Source organism: Malaclemys terrapin, chromosome 1 (assembly GCF_027887155.1).
Source record: "Malaclemys terrapin pileata isolate rMalTer1 chromosome 1, rMalTer1.hap1, whole genome shotgun sequence".
In the NCBI taxonomy this organism is placed as follows: Eukaryota; Metazoa; Chordata; order Testudines; family Emydidae; genus Malaclemys; species Malaclemys terrapin.
Genome location: NC_071505.1, coordinates 304481836 through 304504401, shown reverse-complemented (window position 1 = coordinate 304504401; position 22566 = coordinate 304481836). Strand labels below are relative to the sequence as shown.

The following is a 22566-nucleotide window of genomic DNA, read 5'->3' as shown; positions in this document are numbered from 1 at the left end:
GGGCTACTCTTTGTGAAGTCTGGTTTTAAATGCTTCAAATAGTAGGATTTCCATCACCTTTTGGGACATTATTTCACAGCCTGATGATCTCACTATCATTTTCCCTTTCTTAACTTCCTTCTGTCACTTACAGCTTTTCCTGCTTGTATCACCCTAAATAATTTCTCCTCTTACTTGTTTTATACCTTTCAAATGTTCATGGTCCGTTAGCACAGCCCTATTAAACACTTGCTTTGTCAAACTATACATATTTAGCTGTTTTTATTTTACCTAGAGTCGTTCCTTCAAGTACTCTAATTTTTGTTGCTTTTTTTCTGAACTCCCTTTAATTTGTGTTGATCGTTTTGGGTAAAGGTGTCCAGACCTTGAACGCAGTGTTCAGTGTTTGTTTTCACTGGACAGAAGCTGTTACTTGCTCCATGATGTGAGGTTTCTACGTATGCTGCCCGCAGTCTTGTATTACTACTGTTATTATTTGTAACTGCTGCCGCATCATGTTGCAAACTATAATGTAATTTGCTGTCCATTATTACTGCTATGTCTCTTTGGGTGTTAATGGCTTTCCTTATGTCTCGCGTCCATTAAATATAAATTTAAAAAATGCAAGTTACTACATCTTTCAAAAAATACTTGTCAAGTTTTTTAATAAATTTTGTTTTTGGAAAGTGGAAAATTGTATGATCTGCAATTCTTGAATACAGTTTAAAGTTTCCTCCCCATTACTGCTAAATGAACATTTCTAGAGGAGTGACTTGTCTCTTCATTGTGACATTGGTGAGATAACCCTTTGACAACAGTGGGTGGTTTAAAAAAAAAGGTTTTTTTTTTTTTTACATTACCCAAGTCCTTCTTTAAAAACAAGAGAATTGAGTTACTATACTCTTTAATTGTTTTAGAATCTTCAAGAGCATATTAAATCATATCTTGACTTCATCTGCTCATTCTGGGTTTTATTTGCTAACTATGACTTCGTGTCTCCAGTGATTGATTTTTTTTGTTCATTGTATGTAGTATATTTCCCCTTGCCGTCTGGGTTCAGGTGCTAAATATGGCAGTTTTATGTCCCTCTCTCTCAAGAAAAAAAAGTGAAGATAGTTGTAGATCAGTTATTGTTTCAAGTCTTTTCCATGATCAGGTTCTATGAAAACACTGAATAATTGTTCAGGATGAGAATTTGTATATGCTTCTAGTGGCCAGTGTTCCCTCTAATTTTTCCCATGCATGTGCAGAATGAATTTTGTTATGTGCACCAATATGGAGGTGATGAGACACATCACCTCCATATTTGTGCACATAAGAAAATTAATGTGGCGGGGGTGGAGCCGAGGGGTTCGGAGTGTAGGAAGGGGCTCAGGGCTGGGGAAGAGGGTTAGGGGGTGGGGTGTGAGGGCTCCAGGGTGGGGCTGGAGATGAGGGGATTGGGGTGCAGGCTGCCCTACGGCTACAGCAGGGGGAGAGAAGATTCCCCCCAGCTCTCTCTCCCTACAGCAGCACCTGGGCTGGGGTGGGGAGAGGTGCCTCTCTCTGCTGCGGCAGCTCTGCGGCTGGAGCCGCAGGATAAGTGCTTCTCCCCTGGCCTGGGCAGCTCCTGGGCTGGGTTGGAGGCTGGGGAGGGGCTCCTCTCCCCCGGCCACAGCAGGTCTGTCTGTAGTCCGGGCCACTGGTGATGGTCTGTGGCTTTGGGCTCCCCGGGGAGCCCGAAGCAGTGGTCTGTCCATCAGTGACGGTGCAGCAGTGGCTGTGGGCTCCTTTCCGGGGCTGCTGTTCCCCCCCACCCCAGATCACTGGTAGGTAGCCGGTGGCTGCTGCCTGCCAGTGACAGAGGGCAGAGAGAGGAGCCCTCAGGAGCGAGTGGACGGGGGTGGGGGGTGGGAGGTTGGGTGATGCCCTGGGCCTTCGGGCCTAGAGGAGCACCAGGGAGGGGCCAGAGAGGAGAGGAGCCAGCACAGCGGCTGCTGGGACGTAGCACAAGTGAAGGTGGAACACCAGGCTGGCGGGGCCCCTGCTGATCGTGAGCCTGGCACCATTATAAACCCGATACTGGCTGGGCTGGGTTGGGTTGGGGCCGGGGGAGGGGCACCTCTCACTGCTGCGGTAGGTCCAGGGCTGGGGGAGAGGCGCTTAATAGACTGCTGCGTGGCTGTGCAGCTTAGAGGGAACTTAAGCAGTGACTCAAATCTTGAGTCCAATAAATATTCAAAAATTTTTTTTCAGTCTTCAGATTTTTCCTTCATGTTGACTGATTTAATATTTTTACTTACTAATGGCGTGTTTTTCTTGTACTATTACAACTAAAAATGTCTTTCTTTGCTCCCATCCCTCAGATTGGAACCTTCTGGTCAAGTTTTAGGGTTGGAAAGTTTAAGGGTAGAGGGGTATTACAAATTTAAGGATGTATTTCTCCCTGTGTGCATTAAAATAGCTGCGTAGAAATTAAGCAAACCATTTTCAGGTAAGTTGTTTCTGATAATGCATGCTGTTTAGGAATAATTTAGAAAACATTTAGAGTAAAATGAAGAATATCCTGTCATATGTAGCAATGTTACTATACTACACAAACTACCTAGGGAAGTCATGGAATCTCCTTCAGTAAAGGTTTTCAAAAAGAGGCTGGATAGCTATGTCTTCGATGGTTGAGAAACAACAAATCCTGTATCTTGGCAGGGACTTAGACTAGATGACCTTTGCGATCCATTCTAACCCAATTGTGTTATGATTTCTATACAGATCATACTTTACAACTATTTTTTTTCTTTTAAATAGAATATAAAAATAACTTCATATTATCTTATATAGGGTTCTTTCAGGTTACTCAGTTTTTTACTTATTACCAATAACACTAGATTACCAGAACTGAGCATTTGATTTTTTTACAGTTGAAGTTTTCAGTTTCACATTTGTTTGCTTAACCTTAAAGGGTAATTTTAAAAGAAAATTTCATTGCACTAAAGTAGTACTGCAATTTTGGTGTTGCAAATACTGCAGGAGAATGTTTTTTGGTCTGCTGCTCCTGAAATTATTGAAAAATTAGTTTTGCAACAGGGATTGAAAAACTTACATACTAGTTAGAGATTGATACAAGAGATAAGTGGTGGGAAAGGCAGGGGAAGCCCACCATTGATGTGTTTTATGGGCAATACCATAGTGAGAAACAAAACCCAACTCTTTAGATCGCAGAAGAGGAAAGTGTGCCAAGATCCCTACCAAAATGCTTCTTGGAATATTTGTATTCACCAACCTCTTCTTGTTGTAGAAGGGAAAAAAGGTTTGGTTTTGTTCTCTCCCTAGTCATCCAGAGTCTGCATCTGTAGGAGAGCGAGGCTGTCCTCTCTATGCTGCATACCCCTATAGGAGAGTGAGGCTGTGATCTCTTTGCTATATACCCCTCCCACATAGATACCTTCTACCCTTGCAGCCACCAGGCATCTGCTGTTCTGCCTCTCACCGGCTTCCATTTTTGGGTGTCTCTCACATGACTAACTCCAGTGCCAGTATATGCTGTGGAGCACAGCTTTCCCCAAGCAGCAAAAGAGCCATGAGGAACAGCAGCAGATGTAGGCACTTTGGCTGTTGGTTTATAGATCAGGAAGACAGGCAGCACCGATTCCATCCATGTTGGGTCATATTTGGAAGGTTATCTTCAAAACCATAATGGCGATAAACTTAATTAAAAAAATATAAAATTTTAGTTTCTGTGAGAATTGATTGTTCATGCTTCTGAATTTCTCTGGGAAAATGCCGCATTCACCACTGTCTATTAGGTTCATTAAGTTTCCAAGCTCTGTTTTACAAAACCTAAATTTTGGACCAACTTTGATCTGACAGCATCCCTTTAACTACTGAGGGATTCAAGGGGGTTCATTATTTATTAGTACATGTTAATTTCAAGATTCTTAAATTCTATATTTAAGATTGTGTGGATCAAAGTTTGCTATTTATGTTTTTCAGAATTTAAACAAGCAAGCATATGACTTGGCAAAGGCTTTACTAAAGAGGACAGCTCAAGCTATTGAACCGTACATTACTAACGTAAGTCAAGATTTGCAAGTGATTAAACACATGGGTGAAAAAAAGAAACTTTAAAAGAGCTGAGTAATTTATTGGTAGTTATTAATTTTGTTGTAGGTTAGGTAGTTTTTAAGATTAATAATTTGGAACTCTTATATGATGGAGAAGATCTGCTGCATTAAAAATACCATATCATATTGCCCTTAAAATCTAATACTCAATTGTTTTTGGGAATTACCAAAGCCATTACCAAATTTGAGGTACTCAGTTACAATTTCCTGACCCAGTTGCAAAACCGAAGTGTGCTTTCATTATCATCATCATTTTGTATTAGGATAGCACCTAGAGGTCCCATTCATGTTAGTCACATTCAGTTAGGTTCTGTACAGATACGTAGTGAGACACAGTCCCTGTCACAAAGAGCTAACAATATAAATAGACAAGGCAAAGTGTGGGAGGGGAAATAGAGGCCCAGAGAGATGAAGCAACATGCCCAAGGTGGCACAGCAGGTCAGTGGCAGAGCTAGGAATAGAAGCAAGGTCTCTGACTTCCAGTCCAGTGTCTTGCCTATTAGATTATGCTGCATTGCTGGAGAGGTGTTCTATCATACTGTGGGACTTAATTGCAAGTTGGTGTAGGCAAGACCTAATACCAGTAACTAGGGAGTTGATGGTCTATGTTTCTTTTAGGTTCAGTGTTCTAAAATGGAAATCAAAGGAGGTTGTTTTTGTGTGTGCGTATGTATATACACACACACACACACACACACACACACACACACACACACACACACGGTTTGTGTGTATATGAATGGAATGAAAGTTTTTTACAGTTGATCTGGTGTCAGGGACTTATCCCAGTTAAACAAGGGGGATGGTAATTTAATATAACAAACTAGCATTGATATGTAGTCAGTGTCAGTAAGTATAGCAGCTTCTTGCATAATTTCTTCACTGGTCTGATCTAACCCATAATAATGATTAAAATAGAACTGTCCCGTCATCTGTGACAGTCAGATGATAGCTCAGGTTCCTCTTAGAAAACTTGATTTCTGGAAAGACTAAAGGTTGTGGTACTGGACACTGTTGCTAATAGGACTGAACATCTCCTTTCTCAGTTGCTCATTTGTGCACCCTCAACCTCTGGCATGTCGGTGTATGCAAGTCCCACCTTCAGACCAGTCTCTCTGGCCTTTCAGTGGAATACATTCCAGAAAGCTCCTGCTAGAAAAAAAAATTGGTTCTGGATTAGGGCTGTCGATTAATCGCAGTTAACTCACGTGATTAACTCAAAAAAATTAATCACCATTTTAATCGCACTGTTAAACAATAGAATACCAATGGAAATTTATTATATATTTTGGATGTTTTTCTACATTTTCATATGTATTGTATTCTGTGTTGTAATTGAAATTGAAGTGCATATTATTTTTGAATACAAATATTTGCACTGTAAAAATAAGTAAAAGAAATAGTATTTTTCAGTTCACCTCATACAAGTATTGTAGCACAATCTTTGTCATGAAAGTGCAACTTACAAATGTAGATTTTTTTTTTTTGGTTACATAACTGCACTCAAAAACAAAACAATGTAAAACTTCAGAACCTACAAGTCCACTCAGTCCTACTTCTTCAGCCAATCGCTAAGACAAACAAGTTTGTTTACATTTACAGGAGATAATGCTGCCCTCTTCTTATTTACAATGTCACCTGAAAGTGAGAACAGGCATTTGCATGGCACTTTTGTAGCTGGCATTGCGAGTTATTTACGTGCCAGATATGGTAATCCAGGGATCTGAAACTCAAATCACCGCAAGGGCCACATGAGGACTAGTACATTGGCCTGAGGGCCACATCACTGAAACCTTTTCATATGATGATACAAAAGTATAGTAAAAATGAAGAGTAATATAATATGCTATAAAAAGTCTATTTATTAACTTTTTTTAAAACTGTAATGCGGAAAGTCAGTGCTAATTTTGACAGTCATTCCGTTTTTGGCCATTTAGCTGGCAGCGTTTTGCATCAACCAGAGCATCAATATTAGGTTTGATATCCTGAGACGAAACCAATCTGTGTTGCTTTCAAATGCTCATCAGTGAGCCTTGACCATAACACAGATTTGTTAATCTTCATGGAAGAGAAAAACTATATAGTTTTTCTCTTCCATGAAGATTATGTATACTTCTGCTTCAAAATGGTATCACACTGAAGCTCCTCTAACTCCATCTGCAGTTCCTCTGCAACATTGTCAATTTCCACAGCAAATGGTGAGGAAAAAAGTTGAAAATGTGGTTCATGTGCCTTGAAATCTTTAAACCACACACCAAACTTTTTGTATAAGTCGAAAGAATATGCAGATATCATTTCTAAGGATTTGGGTTCAACTTTTCCTAAGGAGTTCAGAGTTGAGAAATGGACCAAATTGCCAGCAGTCAGCTGTTTCCCCCACAAAGTAAGCTTGACTTTGAATGACTTAACACTGTCATACATCTGTGTTATCACCTGTTTTCTACCCTGAAGCTTCAAGTTCAGTGCATTCAGGTGGTCAGTTACATCTGTTAGAAAAGCAAGGTTGCAGATAAAAGTGGAATCAGCAAGCTGTGGAACCTCCTTGTTTTTCATTTTCATGAAGGAATCAAGCTCTTTAAGTGCAAAAAAGCTTGAAAACGTTTCCATGACTCAGCCGTCTAACTTGAGTGTGATACAGGAGTTCCCCGTATTTGCTGTCCATACTTGCTAGAAAAGAAGTGAAGTGTCTGTGATTCAGCCCTCATGCACGTATAAAATTAACGGTTTTAACTACATCCATAACTTCCTTCATTTGTAGACTTTTACTACACAGGGCTTCTTGGTGCCAAATGCAATGTATACTGGTGAAGCTAATTCCTGGTATATTGAGGCTGTTCAGTTTGGTCTTCAGTAATCCAACCACACCAACATTTTCAGAGCACATTGATGGCACACCGTTGGTCGCCGAAGATACGAGTTTGTTCCATGGCAGCACAGCTTTTTCAATGCACTCTTCCAGTCCTTGAAATATGTCCCGTCCCGTTGTGGTACCCTTCAGTGGCATTAAGTCTAGCAATTCTTCAGTTACATTCAAATTGCAATCCATACCGCTAATGAATACTGCACACTGTGTGGTATCTGAGACATCTGTACTCTCATTAAGAGCAATTGAAAATGCTTCAAAGTCTTTTGCCATTTGACTCAATTGTTTTTGCACATTTTCTGCTAAATCCGTTATCCTGCAGGCAGCTGTATTGGCAGACAAGCTTATGCCTTCAGAAACTTTCTTCCTATCAAGATATAAAATTTCGCTGGCCTTCACAAGACATTCTTTTACGAATAGGCCTTCTGTAAAAGGTTGTGATGATTTAGCTATCATTTAGCTATCATTTCGCTTATCACAAAATTTGCTCTTACTGAATCTTTGCTAGACTTGTTAGTCTCTGAAAAGAAAGTTCTTTGCTTGGCAGATGCTGCTTTAAGTTGCCGAACTTTTTCCTCTCGGATTTTTTTGGTGAATGCATCATATTTTTCACAGTACATCGTGTCGTCGTGCCGACGCACGTTATGCTCCTTGGGAGCCGCAATCGTTGGCTGACAAATAAGGCATTGTATTTTATCTTTTACCTCTGTGAAAAAATATAAATTCTCCCATTTGTCTTGGAAAACTTTCTTCCATGAGTGTTCTTTTTTTCAACTAAGTCATTTCTGAGTGGTTTTAATAAAATATATACACTCAGTAATGCACCTCACTCAAAGGACAAAACACGCACTTAGTTTTAGAATTACTTCTATTAAAGCCACCACTCCACCCCTTCCATGAGGCCCCACCCCTGCCCTGCCCCTATTCCAACCCATTCTCTACCCTGTCTCTTCTCCCCCTCCTCCCCTGAGTGCACGGCTTCCTGCTCCTCCCCCTTCCCTCCTGAAAAGCGCCCAGAGGTAGTCAGAGGAGCAGGGAGCGGCGCGCTGGCAGGGAGGAGAGGGGAGAGAAGTGGGTGAGGGGAGTTTGGCGGCCACAGGAAGTAACTCCGGGGGGAGGGTGGGGAGCTTGGCGGGCCGCAGCAAAGAACTCCGCGGACCACATGTTTGAGACCCCTGTGGTAATCATTTGTATGACCCTTCATGCTTCTGCCACCATTCCGGAGGACATGCTTCCATGCTGAAAATGCTCATTTAACGCTTTTTTTTTAAATTAAATTTGTGACTGAACAGCTTGAGGGAGAATTGCATGTCTCCTGCTCTGTTTTGCCCGCATTCTGCCTTATATTTCCTGTTATAGCAGTCATGGATGATGACCCAGCACATGTGCATTTTAAGAACACTTTCACTGCAGATTTCACAAAACTCAAAGAAGGTACCAATGTGAGATTTCTAAAGATAGCTACAGTACTCGAACCAAGGTTTAAGAATCTGAAGTGCCTTCCAAAATCTGAGAGGGACGAGGTGTGGAGCATGCTTTCAGAAGTCTTAAAAGAGCAACACTCCAATGCGGAAACTACAGAACCCAAACCACCAAACAAGAAAATCAACCTTCTGCTGGTGGCATGTGACTCAAATGATGAAAATGAATATGCGGTGGTCTGCACTGTTTTGGATTGTTATTCAGCAGAACCAGTCATCAGCATGGACGCATGTCATCTGGAATGGTGGTTGAAGCATGAAGGGACATAGGAATCTTTAGTGCATCTGGCATGTAAATATCTTGTGACGCCAGCTACAACAGGGCCGTGTGAACACCTGTTCTTACTTTCAGGTGACATTGTAAACAAGAAACTGGCAACATTATCTCCTGCAAATGTAAACAAACTTGTATTTCTGAGCCGTTGGCTGAACAAGAAGTAGTTGCAGGCTCTAAAATTTTAATTGTTTTATTTTTGAATGCAGTTTTTTTGTACATAATTCTATATTTGTAAGTTCAACTTTCATGGTAAAGAGATTGCACTACAGGACTTGTATTAGGTGAATTGAAAAATCTATTTTTTATCATTTTTACAGTGCAAATATTTGTAATAAAAAATAAATATAAAGAGCACTGTATACTTTGCATTCTGTATTGTAATTGAAATCAATATATTTGAAAATGTAGAAAACGTCCAAAAATATTTAAATAAATGGTATTAATTTAACTGCGCTATTACTTTGTTTTAATTGCTTGACAGCCCTATTCTGGATATATCATTATTATTTTCTATCTGTATTACCTAGGCCTAGTGCCTACGTTGTTGAAGCCTTTGGCTTGACAAGGGGTGTTAGCTGCATGTTTTTCATTCTCCTCCATTTCTAAACTGCTTCTTAGATTCCTGGCATGATCCACAGAATTGAGAGCAGTAGCTATGCAGCTTTTACTGTATCTGTTTGATTTTTTCCACACCTCTGTTACTCTAAAGTACTTAAGAAAGTAGGCAATATACTGCTGTTTGTTACAGGTATGGAGAAAGTGATCTGACCATGGGAGCATGAATAGATTTCTTACACCACTGTCTTACACCACAACCTTCTAATTTGCTGTTTATAACTACCTATCTTGTCACATGGGAAAGAAGGGGGGGACAGGGAGTTAAAGAGGAAGGAATAGACAGGAAGGATGGGAGGACAAAGAAAAACTACAGGTGGATTGCAAAGAATAGTTAAGAGTTGAATAGAGAGGGAAGACCTCAGAGATTAGATGGATGATGAGGGAGAGAAATAAGAGATGAGAAGGAAGAGCAATCAGGCATAAGAAAAATGTGAGTTCTACTATAAGTAACATAAGTAACACAAATTTTGTTTATTACAGGTAAGGTTGCAGTAGGGCATACCTGAGCCACCCTAAACCTTAAGAGCATGGAAATAAACTTGGGGAAAATATTCAGTATTCCTTACCACCTTCATGTAGCCTTCAATACCACACTGCATTTACTTCCAACTGTGACAGATAAAAGCAATAGGCACTCCAACTTCATCAAACGTACACTTACAAGATTTTGCAACTCTGACCTCATATTCTTGTAACAAGAAACCATTACATCTGATATAATATTAAATATGATTTACAATCTTAAGATTGGAGAGGTTGCTGTTAAGGGTGTGTGTAAAAATTATGCAAAGGACATCTAGCAATTCATATTGATGATGATAAAGCAGATAACTTTGCAAGTTTAACATCCCTGTTTAAGCAAAACTTGGGCTTAGGCTTAACTCAGTTGTTGCTGCTACTCCACCATAATTCATGGTTGCATGATACATGTTAATTAACATGGATAAGAAGATAGGAAGGAAAGACAAAAATGGAGCTTGATTTGATTTTTGTTTTTTGGAAATGTGGCAAACTTAGTCTCGATGCTAGGCAGTTGGTGTACTGTGGCTACTTATTATACTTAATGTGATTATTTCACTATTACCATGTCCCACTGATTCTCTCTCCACAACCTTCCCATTTGCTGTTTGTAACTACCTATCTTGTCACGTGCAAAGATTGTAAGATGTTTGTGGTAGATATAGCATCTAGCATAAAGGGTTTGTGAATCCTGACGGGGGCCTCAAAGTGCTACTGCAATAAAAATCCTCCCTCATGGTGAAAAATCTTTGCATTCACAGTTCTCTTGTTCTGAAAACACACCCCACAAGTGGGGAATGATACTCAGTACATTCTATAGCATTAAAGAACTATTTTTTTTGGTAGGGTAAATAAACAAACACAATAGAGGACACACAACTATTGAACCAGGAATGTACATCTTCCAGTAAAAGCTGCTTGTTTAAAAAACAAAACAAAACAAAAAAACCCTCATAAGGCCAGTTCACAGGCTTAGTGTTTCTAGGGTAGCACACAGTTTTTTGATTTGTAAATATGGTGCATCCTTTCCTGGTCAGTTAATAGTTTCTCATTTTTCTTCTTGCGCTTCTCAGCTTATGAAAGAAGCCCCCTTTTTTTCCTAATTGGCTCGATTCATGTTACAATAGCACATGGAACATGTGAACTCCCTCTGCTGGTTTTGTAGTTAATTGTTCAAATGCTTTACCAAGGTCTATACATTTCCTTGCAAATTGATCATGCTGATGCACAAGAGAGTTCTATGATATGTTGTTTTACAAACACAAGGGTGGAAAAATTAATTTGACAAAGGGAAAGGGGCATAATTGGTTAATATTTTTTTTATTTCAAAGAAGTGAAGATCATTTTTACCCATCTAAAAGGTGCAGAACATAAGCTTTGTGTTCTTCCTCTCACCTCAAATCACACCTGTTTCTCTCAAAGGATCCATAAAGGAATTCCCTATCAGGTTAATGCAGCCTTTTGGTTATTGATAGGGTACTCTTCTTCATCTTGACTATTGCGAAGGAGAGGGGTCTCCTTTATCCTGACTTGCCTGTTGCACAGCACAATATCAATTGTTTGACACAATACTTGTCAAATTTTCAAAGGTAGCCATTGATTTTGGGGTGCCTTAACTTTTTGGTGCCCATTTCAAAACAGTTGGGCCTGATTTTCTGAGTTACTGAGCACCTGGAGCTCCTCTTGACTTCAGATGAGGTGTAGGTGCTTAATACTTAAGAAAATCAGATTCAAGATTTCTCAGGTTGGGTACCTAAAAGTGGATATTTTGAAAATTTAGATCTATTGCTTGGTACTTGGTCTGATCTGATATACATTTATCAGGTAGAGTGAGTAGCAAGCTTTGTGGTTGATGCTGTGCCCTAGTCCAGGCAGAGACAGCAGTGAGTACCAATTAAATGTGCTCCATCAGCAGACTTGGTGGTTTTGGAGTAGCATGAACAGTGTTGCACACTTTGGGCATGGGGCTCTTTGGTAGATTAAAAAAGGAGTTTGAGAAACAGTTCTGTGGTCTAAAATGAGGTAGGCATGATAACTTTCCTTCCTTTCTCCCACACAGTACATATTTCAGTACATAGTAAGTAACAGAGTGATTAAAAAGTAAAGCAATGTTTAATTTGTTTACATTTAATATTAATGTAGAATTTTATCAGATATTCTTATAGTTGAAAGTACAGATTTACCCTCACGTCCACCTAAGTCAATGTGTTTGCTTTATAACTGCAGTGTACAAAAATGCTGCTTTGCAGATATAAATTCTTAGACATACAAAGTCATTGAGTTCAGAAATTTCCATTTAACAGCTTTATAAATTAGAGAGATAAGGTGGGTGAGGTAATATCTTTCATTGGACCAACTTCTGTTCATGATGAGAGAGAGAGAGAGAGATTTCGAGCCACACAGAGCTCTTCTTCAGATCACACACCTGTGTGGCTCAAAAGCCTCTCTCATAATATCCTGTGACTAACACGGCTACAACTACACTTTATTTTTTACAGTAGTGTGATAATTCCCTATCTGTTTCTCTATATTGGTCCCATTTAGGCAAAAGGATGGAATGCTTTTGAAATAAATTGGTGTCGCTTGTGGTTAAATAACTCTAAAAATAGTCACACTACAAAAGATCTGATATAATTGAAACTGGTAGAGGAATTATTTGTTTCTGTTAGTTGTTTCTAGACTTGCTGTGATAAACTAAACATTGCATAGCACCTTTTTTGTACTGTTGCTTTTCATCTCTAGTTTACGAATATAAATCGAGAGAAAAAAGTACTGTGTATCTTAAGGGTCATCTTTCCATTAACTCATTTCCCCCCACTTTTATCACTTTAATAGGTAGAAATTTGTATCCTTACTCAGAATTAGTGAAGATATTGTAAGCTGATTCTGTGATATGTGAAGTTAGAATTTTAGAAAAGACACAGAAGATGTATACTGTTTTACTTGTATTCTGTTACTGATGTAATGTTCTTTGTTTTCCTTTCCAGTTCTTTAATCAGGTGCTTATGCTTGGGAAAACTTCTATCAGTGATCTGTCAGAGCATGTCTTTGACTTAATTCTGGAGTTGTACAATATTGACGGTCATCTCTTGCTTTCTGTTTTACCGCAGCTTGAATTCAAACTTAAGGTAAATATCATACTATGTTTGTTTTAGACAGTCTTAAAATGGATTTTTTCTCTCTGAATATGCGCTATGTAATATTTGATAGATCACCATGTCTAATTTGGAATTAAATGTCTTTCTTACTGTCACATCTAAGTAACTCAAAACAACCAGTTCATAAGAGTAAATATATAAGAAGACTAATCTGAAAGTTGTAGAAAAAATGTAATTATAGAAGTTATTTCACAGAGTAATTAGAAAAGACTGCATTTATAAGTGTGATTCACATGTTTCATACAAAAATAACTTATTTCCAGTTTTTTGTCATTGGCATTGCAAGCTACTATTTATTTAAATGCTTATGCAGTGGTTCATACATTTTAATAGATTGAAAATCATGTGCCACTTAATGGCATACTATGCCCTTGTATGTAGTAATTAATAAATTTGAGTGGAGAAGAGTGGAATTTCTGGGCATATGTCTGGCCAACATTAAAATACTGTATAGCTTTCACTAGATTGGGAAACATTTGTTATCCTTTGTGGTTGGAAAACAGCAACTTCTTTACTGTAACTTTCTGGAAATTTAAGAATTAATGTCCATTTTACTGCATTTTCATTATTGTGGTCATCCCTGAGCATTATGCTCCCCCTCTCTGGGCTACTTTTTGCCTCGCTGTCGGTCTTCTCAAATTTATATTAGAAGGGGATGTGGGTGCTGAGCTGTTCTTCCCCCCTCCCCCCCCCCCCAATCTTGCTTGAGTAAGCAGCACATCTTTTTTCAGGTTTTATTTTATTTTAAAAATGTGTCAAAATGATAGTCTCATGAATGGGGGGGAAAATAGGCCTTACAGTTTTAAAAATGAGGCCTATGGTCAGTATTTTTTACCATGGGTCAGGTCTTCTGTATTACTCATTGTACTTCCTCATGTTTGAATTGGGAAAGTTCTGGAAGAAATGTTTAAGCTCTGAATAAAAAGGCACTTGCATTGTGGGCTTGGGGTGTAATGTTTTTCTCCTTCTCATAATACTGCCTCTGTCCTATCCATTTCTGATCTTGTCTATCACCACTGCTTTTCTCTATTCTTCTGCGTAATAAGGTCCACAGATCCTAAATAATGGGTCTTCAACCAATTCTGAGCTTAGGATACAGACCAGAACAGAATAGGCGTGTCTCTGTCCCTGACAAGCCCACAATCCACAGCTGTAGGCAGGCTAACGAGGTCTTCCCATTGTAGTGTGTTAAATATGAGAGCCTGGTAATGTCTGATGAGCTTATGAAGAAGCAAAGGTTAAAGCTGATCTTCTTCTTCTTCTCTTCTGATGGGAGTGTCTGAAAGGAGCATTCACACCAATCCTCAAAGCAATGAGCTGACAAAACAAGAAAGAAGCGACAGTGGACCAGAAACTCAGACAGATAGGGGGAAGCTAGTGGTAATATACCTTAACTGAGAGGGAGTCCTCACAAAGTAGCATTAGCCAAAGATACATCTCAAAGGGCAGGAAGATGATTGGACTTGCCTTACCAGCCACAGCTGGTGGCTGTGTTAACCTTTTGTCATTGCCTATTCCTCCCCTGCCTTCCTGAATCAGGAACTTCCATCTCCCAGGAGTCAGATCACCAAAGACCAAGCTTTGTGTCCTTTTAAAAATGGAACTGAGTGTGAGCCTAAGGAATCTCCTCTGTCCCTAGTAAATATGGAAAGCCCTTTCTTTGTCACCTTTGACGATATGTGTACAATGCAATTAGACAGCTGTGGCAGGCTGTGCCAGCTGACTCTGGCTAAGGGGCTGTGTGGGTGGGGTGGACCAGGCTCCGAGGCCCCATGTTGGAGGTCTTTCTGCCTTGCCACAGCCGGCCCTAGAAAAAGGCAGTGTAGAGGATCCTTCAAGCTGTTTGTCAATATCCCACACAACCACTCCATCAGAAAGGGGCTGCAGGGAGCAGCCAATCAGGGCCCAATAGGCTAGTATAAGAAGAGCTGCAGAGGCAGAGTGAGATCAGTTCCTTGCTGGAGTTGAAGGAGTTTGACTGGTGTGCCTAGCTGGCTGAGGGAGCTACAGGACCTTGGACAGAGCAGTGCTGGCAGGGACCCAGAGGAGCGAGAAGGAGCTCTGGGTTGCGGCTGGGACTCAACCAAGACAACGCCCTGAGATAAGGGTGAAGAATGTACTGGGGCCACAGGGAAGTGGCCCAGAGAATCATAGCAGCAATGCATCTCAGTTAAAAGGACATGGCGGACAGCTGCTATCTTTAGGGCCCCTGGGCTGGGACCCAGAGTAGAGGGTGGGCTTGGGTTCCCCACACCAGCCGCTGGGAAAGTGGCCTGAACTGTGCACCCCAAAAGGGAACTGAACTCTTTTAGGCCCAGAGGGTGTGAAGACATTGTCTCTAGGGAGGGAGCCCTGGAGGATAGCTCAGTGCCAGGGCCAAGGCCATTTTGAAGACTGCTGGACTAATTGAGGGCCGGGGCCAGGGAGGGCGACAGGGAAAGAGAGGCCTACTGAGAGTACTGGGATAGGCCCCCCTTTTGGACTGTTTCCCCTATTTTACATACAAACTGTGTGTAACTCTGGCTGGAAGGCTGAGCAACCGAAGACCCACCACAAACTCAGTGTGTAGGCACACGCACTTGGACAGCGGGTGCTTGTGAGAGGTGAGTGCAATCCCATTACAAGCTGTTTAATTATGGTGTAGTCATTTGGGCTCGGGCTGTATCTTGAGCTCTGGGGTCCTCCCACCACTTGGGGTCCTAGAGCCCAGGCTCCAGCCTGAGCCTGAATGTCTACACTGCAGTTCAACAGCCCCTTAGCCTGGGCCCCGCAAGTCTGATTTTATTTTATTTTAATTACAGTGTAGACATACCCTCAGGCAGACATACCTTCCCCAAGACCAGGGGAAGACTGCTTCTGAGAAAAAGCAAAGATATCCAAGATTCCATTAAAACTAAAGAATAGTTAACTTTTCCTCTAGTTTTAACTCCATTCTAGAGGAGGAACTAGCCCCAGATACATTGATAAAATATGTGGTATACTGCAGATCAAAGAGAAAACACCAGAGCTTCTCCCTGAGCCATTTCTTTATATTTAAATGGCCAATGACATAAACTGAAATGTTATAGGTCATCAAAGTCTAAGAAAAAGTCTTTGAGACCTAAAAAGGGAAAGAATACTTTCCTCTCCTTCTGGAAGGCCAGTGATCTTATGCTGGGCAGAAACCTTAGAAGGAGAGAGGGTAAGACATCTTCAGTTAAAAATGTTTTTAAAACTCTACTCACATGGTTAATTACCAGTCCAGATCTTTTCCCCTAACAGTCTGACAAAGGAAGAGAAATGAGAGGAGGAAAATACAAAAGGATCAGACAACTCAGAAGTATTTTTCATCTGCATCTAAAACACCTGTGTCCCATAGCTGTCTATAGAGAATTTTATCCAAGAGGAATGGGCATACTGTGCTAAATCTAACTTGTTGGAGAACCTTGCCAAAAAGTTTATATTATCGATCAGAGCAAAGGGCCCCATGTGCTCCATTGCAACAACCACCGATTTGCTGGTGCAAATTAATTTTTCTCTCCACGAAGTTCCCTGCATTGCCATTCCTTGCAGCCTTCAAGAACATGCACAACTATGGTTAATAGTTATTGATGTAAAGTTCAGAAATGTAATTATTTCTGAGGATGAGGTTGTTTTGATGTGCTCTCCAGGTAGCTTAGATCCATTCACCAGGTCTTGGTCCTGCAGTATTGGCCAGGAGGCTGGGCTTAGATTTTCCATTCAGTCTCCCATGTGTCAAGGAAGAGTTTATGGGCAATTTTGTGTCCAGTTCTGTGTTAATGCTATGTCAATCCAGCCTAATTCAGAAGATCAGGAAGGAGAAATCAATTATGCTTCTAATTGCCCCTCGCTGTTCAAGGCAACCTCATTTCTGTGATGTAGGCAATATGTTAGCTAGCCTGCTCATCTATTTCCATTGCAGAAAATACCTGTTGTTGTCACGTGGACTCATTCTACATCAAAATGCAAGGGGGCTGTGTACAAACTTGAACTGAAATAACAAGTGTGAATTAAAACCAGATTAATTATTTTCAGTGCAAGTTTGTCCCTGGACACTTATTTGGAATAAAAGTGGCTAAAATCAGTTTATCTAATCCACATATATTCCAAAATGTGTCCAAAGAAAGACTTGCCCCCAAGTAAATAAATAAGTTTAAGGACATATTTCATGATTTGGGGGCTAGTCTGTGTACACCAACCGTAAATGTAGCTGCTTCAACTTTGAAAGGAGAGAGTTAAAAAATAGAGGCTATTAACATGTTAGTCTTGACAAATTACTAGTATCAAGGAATGCATCAACATATTCTATAACTTAGTCTCAATTCAAATTTTGGTGTAAAGACCAGGATATTTTTTCCTATAAGCGCCATGGTCAACACTTGTTTTAATTTCTGCAAAATGGGCTCACTAGGGATTTTAAAACTCCAAATTTAACTTCAGTTGGAGGCTATATTTCAGCATTTGTGTGTCAACAGGCTTTTCACTCATGTATAAGAAAATTGTGTAGTGAGCATGTCCAATTATTACTCAAAAATCGTAGAACACAGCCATAGGAGCTGAACGTTTTCCTGAATACTCTCACTAAGTGCCAATTTAGAATCTCTGTTGAAGTCTTTACTACTTATCAATGAAAATAATTTTCTTTTAGTCATCACCATGTCAAGGAAGGTATCTGAAGTAGGGGCATTATCCGTTGAACCTTAACATTGTATACTTTGCAAGTAGAAGGTGGTTCTTGTCATTAATGTGGAGTTTATTCCTAAAATCGAATATCCAGTTTTACAGATTGAAGGAAGTTCTCTTTTCTAAGATCCTTTCATCCTCTGGAAAAAGCAATGGCATACCCTCAGTTTAAGATGAAATTACATAGATCATAATCAGATCTTCCTAAATAAACTCTTTTTGTACTTTATCACCCAGTATATAGTGTCAAGAAAGCCTTGGAATGAATCCTAAGAAGGCTAATTTGGAGTGTTGTAGATGTGTACAAAGCAATAAGTCGCATGCTTTAAGTATGGCCAGGAAGGAATTAGTCCAGATGAATTAACTATATGGATGCGGACCCAGACAAACTACACAAAATTTAAAAGTTGCTTTCCTCTTTAAGACTTAAAAGCACATCAACTTAAAAATCACCTATGTATGTTTTTACCTATTACTGTAACCTATTTAGTTCATATTTTTTAAATTGATTTTATTATACTGGTGTAAACCCCATGTAGACACACTTATTTTGATTTAAGAGTGGTTTTCAGCTTAGCTTAAACCTATTCCCAGTAAACTAAAGCTAAATTGACATAAGTCTGGTTTAAACTGAAATAAGTGTCCATGCAGCCTTTGTTACCAGTGTAACTAAAGTAAATTTAATTTGCACCTTAGGTTAGACCATACAACTTTCTCGTGTAAACAAGTCTCATGTAGACTACTGTATGTTTCATGTAGTAGATAGGGTGGTTAATAAAAACTGTATGAGGCACTGAATTAATACAACTTCCCTCCTCCGCGTCATTTTGTGAGGGAAATGTCATGTTCACTTGTAGATAAAATTAGAAAGATTTGGACTTAACTGTTTCTGTGGCTGTGCTTGGATGTAGTGGAGAAGGGGCAGCCACAGGGGAGCCATTTGCAGCTCCTTGTCAGAGGCCCAGCACTGGTGACACAGCAATAGGGGGCCTACTCTAACTTATACCTTTGGACAACCAGGTGTAGTGGGCTGTGCCTCCTTCACATTACCACCTGCCTTCAGCACCCACTCCTCTGCGTGGTTATGGGTGAGGGCAGCTGATGATACAGGTGGCTATGTTACCTATTCCTTTATGCTAGTGGAGATTGCCCCTACTCAGAGAGAATTCTGTGGGAGTTCTGGTTGGCTTAAGTTCTCCTTGCACTGCTTTCATGGAGAAAAGTGAACTTAGTGGACTGGAGACTCGGCCCTTTGTCTTCTCTACTTCAGTCGGTGTTGCTCCTTGTGAGGAGTGTTAAGTGATGTTGGAAATATTTTGAGCTACAAACTGTGTGCTTTGGACATATGTCTTTCCAGGCTGGTGAAACCCAGCTGGGAAGAACTTGACCCATTGTTGATGGAGAATGTAAATACACTGAATGATGTGGTCACACACAAGCTTTTGGTGGAGCTGAAAATTGAGCTCAGGACTCCAAAATATATGCCCACAGATCATTTTGGGGTTTGGTTTCATGGTTTACCAATTTTGCAAAAAATTTTCAGTTTGAAAGGGAGTTCAATATCTTAGCTGTATATAAATCATTGTCATCCTCATTTATTAATGGGCCCTTCTTTCTAGCTTTTTCTCTAACGCTGCAAACTACCCCCATGTAAATATCTGTATTCAGATACGTAATTTCTAAAAGCCGTCACATTCCTTTGAAACTTTTTGTGTAGCATTAAATGTACTTTTGTTAGTCTCTAGGATTTTTAAGTAAGTGGAGGAGTTTGTGTATGTTGTGCTTCTAAACTGATTTGTATTACTGATTTTAAGAGATACTGTTAGGTGATTGATTTTAAAAACAGTAAAATTTTGATTTACATGAATACTTCAAGAACTTGGTGTCTAAACCTTTGAACAAATTTGCACTCTCTCTCTCTATATATATCTATAGATACATTCTCTCTCTCATATAAAAAAATATGGTGGTTTGTTCATACATATTGATGTTTACTGAGCAAGCACACTAGAATGCTTGATATCCGGTTCATCAACTGTTTTTGAAGATGTATGCACTTTTCCATTCACTTTTCTAAAGCATTAGATTTCAAATTTTTCTTATGATTGCCCACTTCTTAAGATAAACAATCTCTCCCCAATCTTGATTCCCTACCTTCTGTGTGGCAGTTGTCGTTCTCGCTTATGTGACAGTTGTCCATGCAGCAGAGACTTGTTACTCTTTTCCTTCCTCTCACTATATCACATCACATTTCCTTCATGACTCTTACTAATGCCCGCATTCCTGCCCCATATAAAAATAAAAACAAACCCAACAATACAATAATAACTCCTCATATTTATTTGGTTGTATTTTATATCCTGCTTTTCATTTGTTTATGCCTTATGTAAACCCTACAGGGCTAGGGTCATCTTCCTATCAGTATTTGTACAATACCTAGCAGAATGGAGCCTTAATCTTGATTAGACCTTTGGGTATTACCATAGTATAAATGTTACGTTTAATAATATAAGTAATATAAGAAAAAATTAGGAAAATAAGATGAACATCAAATAATTAACTGTAAATAAACTCGCTTCAGTACACCGTGTTGCTGCTTCACTTATCACAGAAATGTAGGGTTAGAAGGGACCTCAAGAGATCATCATGTCAACCTCCCAGCACTGAGGCAGGTTTAATATATCTAAAGTCTAGACCAGTGGTCTCCAAAGTAGGGTGCGCACACCCCAGGGGGTGCGCAAGAGGATCCTTGGGGGTGCGTGGCAGGAGGAGCGCTTTTTTTATTTTTATTTTTAATTTTTTTTGCGTGCTTCGGCAGTTCGGGCGGGAGTCCGAGGTTTTTTATTTTTTTTTATTTTTTTATTTTCCCTTTTGCGCTTCAGCGCGGCCGGGGCTGTGCTCTCAAAAAATTTTTTACTGATAGGGGTGCGTGATCAAAAAAGTTTGGAGACCCCTGGTTTTTGTCTAATCTGGTCTTAAAAATCTCCATTGATGGGGATTCCACAGCCTCCCCATGTAAACTGTTCCAGTGCTTAACTGTCCATATAGTTAGAAAGCTTTTCCTAATATCTAGCCTAAATCTCCCTACTTGTCCTACCCTTGAAAAACAATTGATAACCATCCTACTTATAACAACCATTTAAATATGTATAACTATGAAGTGTCCCCTATCTTCTCTTATCTAGTCTAAACATGCCCAGTTATTTCAATCTTTCCTCATAGGTCAGGTTTTCTAAATCTTTTATCGTGTTTGTTGCTCTCTTGGCCCCCTCTCTAATTTGGTCACTTCTTTCTTAGAGTAGTGCCCAAAACTGGACACAGTACTCCAGCTGAAGCTTCATTAGTATCCAGTAGAGAAGACATTGCCTCCCATGTCGTACATATTACTGTCCTGTGAATACATCCCAAAATGACGTCTTTTTTTGCAATAGCATCACATTATTAACTCACTCGGTGTACGATCTACTATAACTCCAGATCGTTTTCTGTAGTGCCACTGCCTGGTCAGTTATTCCCCGTTTTATGTTTGTGCATTTGATTTTTCCTCTTGCATCCTATTCCCCATCCTACTCCTCTCTAGTCCCCAATTTTGTATCTGAGTGTTTTCCTTTGTATTTATTATCACTGAATCTTTCCTAGTTTACAGCCCATACTGCTTTAATTTGTCCAAGGTAATTTGCAGATTGTTTTTGTCCTTTGCTGTGTTTGCACATTTCCAGTGTTGGTGTCATTTTCAAATTTGATCATGGCTGAATTTACATTAAAATAACCCCCAAAAAAGTAGGGCATGAAAGTCATGAAGGAGGCCAAGGTTACTGTATTGGGCTGGGCTACAGTTAGCAGGTAGACTCACTGTTTGACAGATACAGACACTCATAGATGCACCTCTGAGGGTCACCTGGAAATAGTTGGTGTTCGACAGGGTCCCCAGTGTGCAGTTTGAGAACTGTGAAATTGACTGTTTTGATACCATTGAATAGTTGCTATGTAGTTCATATGATTACTCCAGTATTTTATGTCAAATGTTGATATGTATATTATTTTATTCTTATTTCTACTTGTTATATTTTTTTCCCCTCTGTGCTGCCATTCCATGCAGAAATCCCTTTTACTGGCTTTTGTTTCAGCCCAATTTTCCCCAGCTAGTCATAGATTCATAGATTCTAGGACTGGAAGGGACCTCGAGAGGTCATCGAGTCCAGTCCCCTGCCCGCATGGCAGGACCAAATACTGTCTAGACCATCCCTGATAGACATTTATCTAACCTACTCTTAAATATCTCCAGAGATGGAGATTCCACAACCTCCCTAGGCAGTTTATTCCAGTGTTTAACCACCCTGACAGTTCGGAACTTTTTCCTAATGTCCAACCTAGACCTCCCTTGCTGCAGTTTAATCCCGCATATCCATGATACCTTCTGTCTTCTACTTCTCTCCTATACACCAAATATGTGCTACTCCCAATTAAAGTTCCCTGTGACCTTCTAGCTGCTGCTTTTAACATCATTCCTTAGCCCCAAAATAAATTGACTCCCATTTTTCCACACTAATTCAGCCAGTAGAATTCCCCCCCCCTTGACTTCCTTTTCCTGCCCCCAGACAGTTGACTTCTTGACTCCAACAGACCCTAGAATGACTTTTCAGCAACTGTTTCTTCACAATCACCTCACTGTCCTCCTCTGCCATGTAGAGCATGCTTCAGCTGTTTAGGTTAAGGATCCCACTGCACTTCATTTCCTGGGAAAAGAGTATTGGGTCCCTGCCAACTTCCTTGAGTTTCCAGTTTTCTGCCCTTTTTTTTGAGATTCAGTGGATAAAGAAAAAAGAGTAGGAGTTTGAAGACCACATGCCTTGTACTTCTATGGCAGAGAGGGTGGGTTGAGCCCCC

General features: G+C 40.0%; 1 protein-coding gene across 3 annotated transcripts in view; it reads left to right on the top strand.

The window, feature by feature from the left end:
- The window catches only part of PDS5B (PDS5 cohesin associated factor B), a 263572-nt gene that overhangs the window by 116192 nt on the left and 124814 nt on the right, over positions 1-22566 (top strand). For all 3 annotated transcript variants that reach the window (XM_054015327.1, XM_054015328.1, XM_054015326.1), the window contains exons 7-8: positions 3949-4029; positions 12826-12966. In XM_054015327.1, the coding sequence (XP_053871302.1) occupies positions 3949-4029; positions 12826-12966 (222 nt within the window). The remainder of the gene's footprint in view (positions 1-3948; positions 4030-12825; positions 12967-22566) is intronic.